At 50.5% G+C, this 14,269-nt stretch overlaps 1 protein-coding gene across 1 annotated transcript in view; it reads right to left on the minus strand.

Annotated features, from left to right (window-relative positions):
* The window catches only part of susd4 (sushi domain containing 4), a 197,066-nt gene that overhangs the window by 86,929 nt on the left and 95,868 nt on the right, over positions 1 to 14,269 (minus strand). The window contains exon 5 of the mRNA XM_078213637.1: positions 9,441 to 9,656. Within this exon, the coding sequence (XP_078069763.1) occupies positions 9,441 to 9,656 (216 nt within the window). The remainder of the gene's footprint in view (positions 1 to 9,440; positions 9,657 to 14,269) is intronic.

Consider the following 14,269-nt stretch of genomic DNA (forward strand, 5'->3'; position numbering starts at 1 on the left):
TTAAGGGTGAAGGGAGAAAAGTTTAAAGGGAATATTAGGGGGGGCTTCTTCACGCAGAGAGTGGTGGGAGTGTGGAATGAGCTGCCGGATAAAGTGGTAAATGCACTTTTAACATTTTAACATTTAAGAAAAACTTGGACGGGTTCATGGATGAGAGGGATGTGGAGGGATATGGTCCAAGTGCAGGTCAGTGGGACTAGGCATAAAATGGTTCGGCACAGACAAGAAGGGCCAAAAGGCCTGTTTCTGAGCTGTAATTTTCTATGGTTCTAAGGCAGTTCACCAGTTTCTGTGGTGAAATGTATCCCTGGAGATTTGATCACATGACTGCCCCCAGCCATTAGTCACCAACACGTCCATCTGTGTGACATAGAAACATACAAACTAGAAGCAGGAGTAGGCCATTCAGCCTTTGAGTCTGCTCTGCTATTCATTTTGATCATGGCTGATTATCAAATTCAATATCCTGACCTCCCCTTCCTCCCATATCCCTTGATCCCTTTAGCCCCCAGAGTTACATCTGATTTCTTCTTGAAGGAAAGGGTGGGTGAGGGGGGGGGTGAAGGAAAGGGTGGGTGAGGGGGGTGAAGGAAAGGGTGGGTGAGGGGAGTGAAGGAAAGGGTGGGTGAGGGGGGAGTGAAGGAAAGGGTGGGTGAGGGGGGGGTGAAGGAAAGGGTGGGTGAGGGGGGGGAGTGAAGGAAAGGGTGGGTGAGGGGGGGGTGAAGGAAAGGGTGGGTGAGGGGGGGGTGAAGGAAAGGGTGGTTGAGGGGGGGGTGAAGGAAAGGGTGGGTGAGGGGGGAGTGAAGGAAAGGGTGGGTGAGGGGGGGGAGTGAAGGAAAGGGTGGGTGAGGGGGGGGTGAAGGAAAGGGTGGGTGAGGGGGGGTGAAGGAAAGGGTGGGTGAGGGGGGAGTGAAGGAAAGGGTGGGTGAGGGGGGGGTGAAGGAAAGGGTGGGTGAGGGGGGGGTGAAGGAAAGGGTGGGTGGGGGGGGGGTGAAGGAAAGGGTGGGTGGGGGGGGGGAGTGAAGGAAAGGGTGGGTGAGGGGGGGGTGAAGGAAAGGGTGGGTGAGGGGGGGTGAAGGAAAGGGTGGGTGGGGGGGGGGGAGTGAAGGAAAGGGTGGGTGAGGGGGGGTGAAGGAAAGGGTGGGTGGGGGGGGGGAGTGAAGGAAAGGGTGGGTGGGGGGGGGGGAGTGAAGGAAAGGGTGGGTGAAGGGGGTGAAGGAAAGGGTGGGTGAGTGGGGGATGAAGGAAAGGGTGGGTGAGGGGGTGAAGGAAAGGGTGGGTGAGGGGGGTGAAGGAAAGAGTGGGTGAGGGGGGTGAAGGAAAGGGTGGGTGAGGGGGTTGAAGGAAAGGGTGGGTGAGGGGGGAGTGAAGGAAAGGGTGGGTGAGGGGGGGTGAAGGAAACGGTGGGTGAGGGGGGGGGTGAAGGAAAGGGTGGGTGAGGGGGGGGTGGTGAAGGAAAGGGTGGGTTGGGGGGGGTGAAGGAAAGGGTGGGTGAGGGGGGGGTGAAGGAAAGGGTGGGTTGAGGGGAGGGGTGAAGGAAAGGGTGGGTGAGGGGTGGGTGAAGGAAAGGGTGGGTGAGGGGGGGGGGGTGGTGAAGGAAAGGGTGGGTGAGGGGGGGATGAAGGGAAAGGGAGGGTGAGGGGAGTGAAGGAAAGGGTGGGTGAGGGGGGTGAAGGAAAGGGTGGGTGAGGGGGTGAAGGAAAGGGTGGGTGAGGGGGGGGGTGAAGGAAAGGGTGGGTGAGGGGGGGGTGAAGGAAAGGGTGGGTGAGGTGGGGAGTGAAGGAAAGGGTGGGTGAGGGGAGTGAAGGAAAGGGTGGGTGAGGGGGGGGTGAAGGAAAGGGTGGGTGAGGGGGGAGTGAAGGAAAGGGTGGGTGAGGGGAGTGAAGGAAAGGGTGGGTGAGGGGGGGGGTGAAGGAAAGGGTGGGTGAGGTGGGAGTGAAGGAAAGGGTGGGTGAGGGGAGTGAAGGAAAGGGTGGGTGAGGGGGGGGGGGTGAAGGAAAGGGTGGGTGAGGGGGGAGTGAAGGAAAGGGTGGGTGAGGGGAGTGAAGGAAAGGGTGGGTGAGGGGGGGGGTGAAGGAAAGGGTGGGTGAGGTGGGAGTGAAGGAAAGGGTGGGTGAGGGGAGTGAAGGAAAGGGTGGGTGAGGGGGGGGGGTGAAGGAAAGGGTGGGTGAGGGGGGAGTGAAGGAAAGGGTGGGTGAGGGGAGTGAAGGAAAGGGTGGGTGAGGGGGGAGTGAAGGAAAGGGTGGGTGAGTGGGGGGGAGTGAAGGAAAGGGTGGGTGAGGGGGGTGAAGGAAAGGGTGGGTGAGGGGGGAGTGAAGGAAAGGGTGGGTGAGGGGAGTGAAGGAAAGGGTGGGTGAGGGGGGAGTGAAGGAAAGGGTGGGTGAGGGGGGGTGAAGGAAAGGGTGGGTGAGGGGGGAGTGAAGGAAAGGGTGGGTGAGGGGGGGTGAAGGAAAGGGTGGGTGAGGGGGGTGAAGGAAAGGGTGGGTGAGGGGGGTGAAGGAAAGGGTGGGTGAGGGGGGTGAAGGAAAGGGTGGGTGAGGGGGTGAAGGAAAGGGTGGGTGAGGGGGGTGAAGAAAGGGTGGGTGAGGGGGGAGTGAAGGAAAGGGTGGGTGAGGGGGGAGTGAAGGAAAGGGTGGGTGAGGGGGGGGTGAAGGAAAGGGTGGGTGAGGGGGGGGTGAAGGAAAGGGTGGGTGAGGGGGGGGTGAAGGAAAGGGTGGGTGAGGGGGGAGTGAAGGAAAGGGTGGGTGAGGGGGGGGTGAAGGAAAGGGTGGGTGAGGGGGGGGTGAAGGAAAGGGTGGGTGAGGGGGGGGTGAAGGAAAGGGTGGGTGAGGGGGGGGTGAAGGAAAGGGTGGGTGAGGGGGGGGTGGTGAAGGAAAGGGTGGGTGAGGGGGGGGGGTGAGGGAAAGGGTGGGTGAGGGGGGGTGGTGAAGGAAAGGGTGGGTGAGGGGGGGGTGAAGGAAAGGGTGGGTGGGGGGGGTGAAGGAAAGGGTGGGTGAGGGGGGGGTGAAGGAAAGGGTGGGTGAGGGGGGGGTGGTGAAGGAAAGGGTGGGTTAGGGGGGGGTGAAGGAAAGGGTGGGTGAGGGGGGGGTGAAGGAAAGGGTGGGTGAGGGGGGGGGGTGAAGGAAAGGGTGGGTGAGGGGGGGTGAAGGAAAGGGTGGGTGAGGGGGGGGTGGTGAAGGAAAGGGTGGGTGAGGGGGGGGAGTGAAGGAAAGGGTGGGTGAGGGGGGTTGGGCTGGTGCTGAGATGACCGGGATCGCGGGCTCGGACTCACAGGCCCTTTGTGGTGTTTCTCCCATGATGTTTATGCTGATCTGTGAGAGTCAGTAACGCACTGGACAAGTGTTGGGTTCAGCTGTAGCCCTGTCTGCTGTGACTCAGGGCTTTGTGGAAGTTTGGGAATGTGACTGCCAATATTGCTGCATAAATACAGGCAGTTGTGACCAGAATCTTGCAAATTGGACAAAAACCAGAGTAAACAACAGATCCGGGATCGATGGCAACTTCTGGCGGAGGCAGGCCTGGGAACATGAGGATAATAAATCAGGCACTGAGAAGACTATCATATCCATTGTGTGGGAAAACACGATATCGGAGATAAAATGTTCTTAAAATTTACCAGTTAAATGGCAAATGGGATTTAAATTTGCAGGTGTTTGCTGTTTCTTTGTTACATTCCTGTAGCTGGAGTATTGATTGATAATTATTGCAGTGCGAGATATCTGATTAATCACCCAGCCTCTCAATCTGACACTCGCCACCAACACCAGGATCACCCTGCAACCAGGATCACCCTGCAACCAGGATCACCCTGCAACCAGGATCACCCTGCAACCAGGATCACCCTGCAACCAGGATCACCCTGCAACCAGGATCACCCTACAACCAGGATCACCCTGCAACCAGGATCACCCGACAACCAGGATCACCCTGCAACCAGGATCACCCTGCAACCAGGATCACCCTGCAACCAGGATCACCCTGCAACCAGGATCACCCTGCAACCAGGATCACCCTGCAACCAGGATCACCCTGCATCCAGGATCACCCTGCAGCCAGGATCACCCTGCAACCAGGATCACCCTGCAACCAGGATCACCCTGCAACCAGGATCACCCTGCAACCAGGATCACCCTGCAACCAGAATCACCCTGCAACCAGGATCACCCTGCAACCAACATCACCCTACAACCAGGATCACCCTACAACCAGAATCACCCTGCAACCAGGATCACCCTGCAACCAGGATCACCCTACAACCAGGATCACCCCCTGCAACCAGGATCACCCTACAACCAGGATCACCCTGCAACCAGGATCACCCTGCAACCAGGATCACCCTGCAACCAGGATCACCCTGCAACCAGGATCACCCTGCAACCAGGATCACCCGACAACCAGGATCACCCTACAACCAGGATCATCCGACAACCAGGATCACCCTGCAACCAGGATCACCCTGCAACCAGGATCACCCTGCAACCAGGATCACCCTGCAACCAGGATCACCCTGCAACCAGGATCACCCTGCAACCAGGACCACCCTACAACCAGGATCACCCTGCAACCAGGATCACCCTGCAACCAGGATCACCCTGCAACCAGGATCACCCTGCAACCAGGATCACCCTGCAACCAGGACCACCCTACAACCAGGATCACCCTGCAACCAGGATCACCCTGCAACCAGGATCACCGAACCGATCACTGAAACCAGGATCACCCTGAAACCAGGATCACCCTACAACCAGGATCACCCTGGAACCAGGATCACCCTGGAACCAGGATCACCCTGCAACCAGATCACCCTGGAACCAGGATCACCCTACAACCGGATCACCTGGAACCAGGATCACCCTGCACACCAGTCACCGTCACCCTGAACCAGGATCACCTCACACTCATCACCCCACCCCACACACCACACACACACAACACCACTCTCCCACACACACACACACACACACACACACTCACACACACACACTCACACACACACACTATCACACTCACACTCACACTATCACACACATCTCTCAATACACTCACTCACACTACACACTCACTATCACACTCACTCACACTCACACTCTCATATCACACTCCTCACTACACACTCACACACTCACACCCTCTCACTATCACACTCTCACTACCACACTCTCACTATCACACTCTCACTATCACTATCACACTCACATTCTCACTATCACAGTCACACTCACTCTCACTATCACACTCACTCTCACTATCACACTCACTCTCACTATCACACTCACACTATCATACTCACACTATCACTATCACACTCTCACTATCACACACACCTCTCACTATCACACTCTCACTATCACACTCACACTCTCACTATCACACACACACTCACACTATCACACTCACACTATCACACTCACACTCTCACTATCACACACACACTCTCACTATCACACACACACTCATACTATCACACTCACACTATCACTCTCACACTCACACTCTCACTATCACTATCACACTCTCACACTCACACTCTCACTATCACACTCACTATCTCACACACACTATCACACTCACATTCTCACTATCACACTCACACACACTCTCACTATCACACTCACACACACTCTCACTATCACACTCACACTCTCACTATCACACACACACACTCATACTATCACACACACTCACTCACTATCACACTCACTGTCACACTCACTGTCACACTCACTGTCACACTCACTGTCACACTCACACTCTCACTGTCACACTCTCACTATCACTCTCTCTCAACACCAGAATCGCCCTGCAACCAAGATTACCCTTCACACACACACACGCACACACTCTCACTATCACACACACACTCATGCTATCACGCTCACACACTCTCACTATCATACACACACACTCTATCACACTCACTTTCACTATCACACTCAAACTCTCACTATCACTCTCACACTCACCATCACACACATACTGTCACACTCACGCTGTTACACACATGCTGTCACACTCACGCTGTCACACCTATACACACACTCACTCAAAATATCACACTCACACACATAGTATCACACACACAATCTCACACACACACACAATCAATATCACACACAAAATAAATATTACACACAATAAATATCATACACACAATATCACACTCTCACTATCACACACACACACAATATCACACTCATGCACACACTCACAATATCACACACACTCTCACTATCACACACATATACTCACAATATCACACTCATGCACACACTCACAATATCACACACACTCTCATTATCACACTCACACACTCACAATATCACACTCATGCACACACTCATAAACTCTTACTATTACTTTCATTCTCACTATCATTGTCACACTCACACTGTCACAATAACACTGACCAGGTCACACCCATACACACAATCACTCAAAATATCACACTCACACACATAGTATCAAACACACACACAATAAATATCACACTCACAATAAATATCACACTCACAATAAATATCACACTCACAATAAATATCACACTCCATAACATCTCACGCACAATAAATATCACATACAATAAATATCACGCACACACAATATCACGCACACACAATATCACGCACACACAATATCACGCACACACAATATCACGCACACACAATATCACGCACACACAATATCACGCACACACAATATCACGCACACACAATATCACGCACACACAATATCACGCACACACAATATCACGCACACACAATATCACGCACACACAATATCACGCACACACAATATCACGCACACACAATATCACGCACACACAATATCACGCACACACAATATCACGCACACACAATATCACGCACACACAATATCACGCACACACAATATCACGCACACACAATATCACGCACACACAATATCACGCACACACAATATCACGCACACACAATATCACGCACACACAATATCACGCACACACAATATCACGCACACACAATATCACGCACACACAATATCACGCACACACAATATCACGCACACACAATATCACGCACACACAATATCACGCACACACAATATCACGCACACACAATATCACGCACACACAATATCACGCACACACAATATCACGCACACACAATATCACGCACACACAATATCACGCACACACAATATCACGCACACACAATATCACGCACACACAATATCACGCACACACAATAAATATCACACATACAATAAATATCACACATGCACACACAGATAATATCACACACACATCACACACAATATCACACCCACACTCACAATATCACACTCGCTATCACTATCACACTCACAATATCACAGTCACGCACACACTCACAAATTCTTACACTCACTCAAAATATCACACTCACACACGCAGTATCACACACACACTCTCAACTTCACACACACACAATATCATGCACAGTATCACACACACACACACTCACAATATCACGCCCATGTACACACTCGCACTCACTCAAAATATCACACTCACACGGTATCACACACTCACAATTTCATACACTCACAATATCTCACACACTCAGACCCTGCCCCTCTTCTTACAACCCCTCCTGCTCTTCTTGCTGCCCCTCCCCCTCTTCCCACTGCCACCTTTCCCCTTTCCTGCTGCCTCCTTTCCCCCTTCCCACTGCCTCCTTTTCCTCTTCCCGCTGCCTCCTTTCCCCTTTCCCGCTGCCTTCCCCGTTCCTGCTGACACCTGAAATACAGAGGGGAGAGAATGACATGACATGAGAGATTTGATGTGAATCTCCTGGCTGTATAATGGGTTTAACATTGCGTAATAGGGTGGGTTTACCCGCTACTCTCTGCAGCGGGAGTCTCTCTGTCTTCCTGTCTCTGCCACGGGAGTGGAAAACCCGCATCCTTTGTACCTGAGCTTTGGACGTTCTGTGGTGCCGGTTCCAGTGCTCGCTGGCTGTAGAAGACCACCTTTCGTGTGTGGGAATCCTTTGTGCAAACCACTCTGCTGAGCCAGCAATGCTGAACTCTGCTGGACACATTCTCGAAAGCAGGTATTGGTACTCTGCTGCAACCTCAGCGCTGGGAATTAGCTCTGCCATTTTCAGAAATAAGCAGCAAAGTGGCATTCATCTAGTGATGCCCGTGCCTCTCAGCCACAGAGGGGTGATGTGAGAATCACTGCCTGCCATACTTTGATTGTTGTTTTGAGACAACCCCATTCTCTGAGCCAAGCTCTAAGGGTGAATCTGCCGAATGCTGAGTCTGCCTTGACCAGGCGATGAGCAATTTGAGCATTCAATGTGGTGTTGGAGGGGACACTCCCCAGATAGAAGAGCTGCTGGACTGAGCTAAAGGGTGGATTGCTAACTGTGACTATGGGCTTTGTGGCCAAGAGTAGGTTGGTATAAAAGTCTTTTTCAGATTTATTGTGAGGCTTTTTTATTTATTCATTCTTCCAATGGATCAGACCTAAGCTCTGCAGTCCTGCCACATCCAGTCGTGAATGATGGTGGACAATTAAACAACTCACTGGAGAAGGAGGCTCCACAAATATCCCCATCCTCAATGATGAAGAGGTCCAGCACATCAGTGCAAATGATAAGTCAGGAGTGTGATGGAATACCCCCCATTTGCAGGATGGATAAAGCTCCAACAACACTGAAGAAGCTTGACACCACCCAGGACAAAGCAGCCCGCTAAATTGGCAACACATCCACAAACATCCACTCCCTCCCCCACCGATGCTCAGCAGCAGCAGTGTGTACTATCTACAAGATGCACTGCAGCAATTCATTCCAAACCCACAACCACTTCCATTTAGAAGGATAAAGGCAGCAGATTCATGGGAATACTTTCACCTGCAAGTTCCCTCCAAGCCACTCACCGTCCTGACTTGGAAATATATCGTCGTTCCTTCACAGTCACTGGATCAAAATCCTGGAATTCCCTCCCTAACAGCATTGTGGGTCAACCCACAGAACATGGACTGCAGCGATTCAAGAAGGAGCTCACCACCACCTTCTCAAGGGCAACTAGGGATAGGCAACAAATGCTGGCCAGCCAGCGATGCCCATGTCCCATGAATGAATGAAAAAAATCATATACATGTACAGACACACATATGTGTCTGGAGGCAAACTCAATAGGGACTTTTAAGAGACTCCTGGATGAGTATATGGGACTTAATAGGATGGAGGGTTATAGGTAGGCCTAAAAGGTAGGGATATGTTCGGCACAACTTGTGGGGCCGAAGGGCCTGTTTTGTGCTGTAGTTTTTCTATGTTTCTATACAGAAACACAATTGCAAATATACAAACACATTTTGCAGCAAGGATCACTGGTTGACAGCGCTCAGCTAAGATTCCTGTCCCTAAATTTCTGCTGCCTTTAGCTGGAGGATTTATTGCTCTTTAACTTACATTCAGAGAGACAAACAGGAAGTGAGCTGGGTTCCCAGGCCAGGCTCCCATCTTCCTGTCTTTCACATTCTATCTTGGGTGGCCCTCTGAGTTTGTAGCTGTCTTGGCAGTGGAACCTCACCAGGGAGCCCTCGTACAAGAGCCCGTGGGGAGACAGAGTCCTGCTTCCGTGCTCAGGGAATCCAGGATCGCTGCAAGTGTTCAGATCGTCGAGTTCTGGAAAGACAGGGCAGAGTTATTAACACTCTCCGTCACCGTAGATTCGGCCTTTAGACATACTCACCTCAGCTGTGGAACCCAAAGCTCCTGAAAAGCTGCCATCGTGCTCACACCCGGGCCGGGGATTTCCAGCCGCGTTTGTCCCAAAACCGGAAAATCCCACCCCAGGTCAACTGTCCGTGTCCCGGCCGCTACAATTCCCGTGACAGGCGGGACGGGAAGATTCCCCCGGGGGAGCAGTTCTGCACCAATCAGGAGTCATTTTAACCCTCTGGTGGGTAGGTGGTGACAGGAAGTGCAGGGTGAGGAGTGAAAATGCTAACACGGACAACCCAACCCTATACAGAGGTGGCTGAGCGAGGGGACGGGGGAATCAGGTGACCAATCCCCCCCCCCAAGGTGGCTGCAGTCAGTCCTGAATAAGTCTTTAACACCTACAGGCTGGGTTTCCTGGGCTTTGAGACACATGAAGGGCCAGATGGAATTGTTTTCAGTGTCTCTGTGCTGCTGCAACTGAGTCGGAGAGTCAGGAATGGACTCCCTGTAGTGTAGTGAAATTAAACTGTAAGAAGTCTCACAACACCAGGTTAAAGTCCAACAGGTTTATTTGGTAGCACGAGCTTTCGAAGTGCTGCTCCTTCATCAGGTGAGTGAAGGATTGGGTTCACAAACAGGGCATATATAGACAGACTCAATTTACAAGATAATGGTTGGAATGTGTGTCTTAACAGGTAATCAAGTCTTTACAGGTACAGACAATGTGAGTGGAGAGAGGGTTAAGCACAAATTAAAGAAGTGTGAATTGTCTCAATCCAGGACAGTTAGTGAGATTTTGCAAGCCCAGGCAAGTCGTGGGGGTTACAGATAGTGTGACATGAACCCAAGATCCCGGTTGAGCGCACACGAAAAACAGCGCAGCATTAGCAGCCAAACCGTAGGCTGAGCTCAAGGATGAGGAACATACAAATATAAGGGAGGTAAACCTTTAACTTCCAGGAAGAGCATGGGGGACCCAACCAATGAAGAAAGCTTGGGTCCACTTTATGAATAACCGGAGTGAACACTCCCTCTTGAAGCAGCGGAATAAACCCATGGTAATCAACCAATAAAGACAGATTATCGACAAAGAAATATACAACACTCAGGAGCACAGGTAGCAAACCAGAGCTTAACATCGGAGTACACCAAGTGCCACAAGTTCAACTCCAGACCAAAAAGGTCAGCCCACATTTACTCTCATCTGCTCTCCCTCCATATTCTCTTCCTCCACAGGCAGTGGAAGCAGAGCCTTTGAATATTTTTAAGGTTGAGCTAGATAGATTCTTGATTAAAGGTTATCGGGGGGGTAGGCAGGAATGTGGGGTTATGGTTACTATCAGATCAGCCATGATCTTTTTGAATGGTGGAGCAGGCTGGAAGGGCCGACAGAGCAGGGACAGGAATGGTTGTTGCAGGTTCCAGGGTTTAGATGTTTCAGTAAGTGCAGGGAAGGTGGTAAAAGAGGGGGAGGTGTGGCATTGTTAGTCAAGGACAGTATTGCGGTGGCAGAAAGGACATTTGATGAGGACTCGTCTACTGAGGTAGTTTGGGCTGAGGTTAGAAACAGGAAAGAAGAGGTCACCCTGTTGGGAGTTTTTTTATAGACCTCCGAAAAGTTCCAGAGATGTAGAGGAAAAGATTGCAAAGATGATTCTGGATAGGAGCGAAAGTAACAGGGTAGTTGGACTGGGGGACTTTAACTTTACAAATATTGACTGGAAAAGCTATAGTTCGAGTACTTTGGAGGGGTCGGTTTTTGTCCAATGTGTGCAGGAAGGCTTCCTGATGTAGATAGACCAACAAGAGGCGAGGCCACATTGGATTTGGTACTGGGTAATGAACCAGGCCAGGTGTTAGATTTGGAGGTAGGTGAGCACTTTGGTGACAGTGACCACAATTCGATTATGTTTACCTTAACTATGGAAAAGGATAGGTATATACCAAAGGGCAAGAGTTATAGCTGGGGGAAAGGAAATTATGATGCGATTAGGCGAGATTTAGCTGGCATAGGTTGGGGAAGGAAACTGCAGGGGATGGGCACAATTGAAATGTGGAACTTGTTCAAGGAACAGCTACTACGCGCCCTTGATAAATATGTACCTGTCAGGCAGGGAGGAAGCAGACGTGTGAGGGAACCGTGGTTCACTAAGGAGGTTGAATCTCTTGTGAAGAGGAAGAAGGAGACTTGTGTAAAGATGAGACGTGAAGGCTCAGTTGGGGAGCTTGAGAGTTACAAGTTAGCCAGGAAGGACCTAAAGAGAGAGTTAAGAAGAGCCAGGAGGGGACATGAGAAGTCTTTGGCAGGTAGGATCAAGGAAAACCCTAAAGCTTTCTATAGGTATGTCAGGAGTAAAAGAATGACTAGGGTAAGATTAGGGCAAGTCAAGGACAGGAGTGGGAAGTTGTGCGTGGAGTCTGAAGAGATAGGAGAGACACTAAATGAATATTTTTCGTCAGTATTCACACTGGAGAGGGACAGTGTCGAGGGGAGTACTGAGATGCAGGCTGTTGGACTGGATGGGATTGAGGTTCATAAGGAGGAGGTGTTAGCAATTCTGGAAAGGGTAAAAATAGATAAGTCCCCTGGGCCGGATGGGATTTATCCTAGGATTCTCTGGGAGGTTGGAGAGGAGATTGAAGAGCCTTTGGCTTTGATCTTTGGGTCGTCATTGTCTACTGGAACAGTGCCAGAAGACTGGAGGATAGCAAATGTTGTCCCCTTATTCAAAAAGGGGAGTAGGGACAACCCTGGTAATTATAGACCGGTGAGCCTTACTTCTGTTGTGGGCAAAGTATTGGAAAGGATTATAAGAGATAGGATTTATAATCACCTGGAAAGGAATAATTTGATTAGGGATAGTCAGCACGGTTTTGTGAAGGGTAGGTCGTGCCTCACAAACCTTATTGAGTTCTTTGAGAAGGTGACCAAAGAGGTGGATGAGGGTAAAGCAGTTGATGTGGTGTATATGGATTTCAGCAAAGCATTTGATAAGGTTCCCCATGGTAAGCTTTTGCAGAAAATACGGACACATGGGATTGAGGGTGATTTAGTGGTTTGGATCAGGAATTGGCTAGCTGTAAGAAAACAGAGGGTGGTGGTTGATGGGAAATATTCATCCTGGAGTTCAGTTACTAGTGGTGTACCGCAAGGATCTGTTTTGGGGCCACTGCTGTTTGTCATTTTTATTAATGACCTGGATGAGGGCATAGAAGGATGGGTTAGTAAATTTGCGGATGACACTAAAGTCGGTGGAGTTGTAGACAGTGTGGAGGGAAGTGGCAGGTTACAGAGGGACATAGATAAGCTGCAGAGCTGGGCTGAGAGGTGGCAAATGGGAGTTTAATGCGGAAAAGTGCGAAGTGATTCACTTTGGAAGGAGTAACAGGAATACAGAGTACTGGGCTAATGGTAAGATACTTGGTAGTGTTGATGAACAGAGGGATCTGGGTGTCCATGTGCATAGATCCCTGAAAGTTGGCACCCAGGTTGATAGGGTTGTTAAGAAGGCGTACGGTGTGTTAGCTTTTATTGGGAGAGGGATTGAGTTTCGGAGCCAGGAGGTCATGTTGCAACTGTACAAAACTCTGGTGCGGCCGCACTTGGAGTATTGCGTACAGTTCTGGTCGCCGCATTACAGGAAGGATGTGGAAGTGTTGGAAAGGGTGCGGAGGAGATTTACCAGGATGTTGCCTGGTATGGTGGGAAAATCGTATGAGGAAAGGCTGAGGGGCTTGAGGTTGTTTTCGTTAGAGAGAAGAAGGTTAAGAGGTGACTTAATAGAGGCATACAAGATGATCAGAGGATTAGATAGGGTGGATAGTGAGAGCCTTTTTCCTCGGATGGTGATGGCTAGCACGAGGGGACATAGCTTTAAATTGAGGGGTGATAGATATAGGACAGATGTTAGAGGTAGGTTCTTTACTCAGAGAGTAGTAAGGGTGTGGAATGTTTCAACATTAAGAGCATTCAAATGGTTATCGGATAAACATATGGATGATATTGGAATAGTGTAGGTTAGATGGGCTTTAGATTGGTTTCACTGGTCGGCGCAACATCGAGGGCCGAAGGGCCTGTACTGCGCTGTAATGTTCTATGTTCTACAGCCTCCTCCTGTTCCCAGTTCGTCTATTTGTAAAATAGTTGCGATGAGCACTCTTCCAAACTGGAAAAAAACGAGATCTGGAAGAGTGGTTGCAGTCCATCTGAGTCTGTAAAGTCAGAGACTTGAAGGGAGAAGGGTTAGCATGTCAATATTCTTGTAAATACATTTTGGTGAAGACTTGGGGGGGAGATGTAGTATTAGGGTGTTTGGGACTGTAAGGGTTAATGTAGGGACTCATAGAATCATAGAATCCCACAGTGCAGAAGGAGCCCATTCGGCCCATCGAGTCTGCACCGACCACAATCCCACCTGGCCCTATTCCCATAACCCCAAGCATTTACCCAAGCGAGTCCCCCTGACATTAAGGGTCAATTTAGCATGGCCAATCAACCTAACCCACACATCTTTGGACTGTGGGAGGAAACCAGAGCACCCAGAGAAACCCACGCAGACACGAGGAGAATGTGC

The sequence above is a fragment of the Mustelus asterias genome, chromosome 5 (genome assembly GCF_964213995.1).
Source record: "Mustelus asterias chromosome 5, sMusAst1.hap1.1, whole genome shotgun sequence".
Classification (NCBI taxonomy): Eukaryota; Metazoa; Chordata; class Chondrichthyes; order Carcharhiniformes; family Triakidae; genus Mustelus; species Mustelus asterias.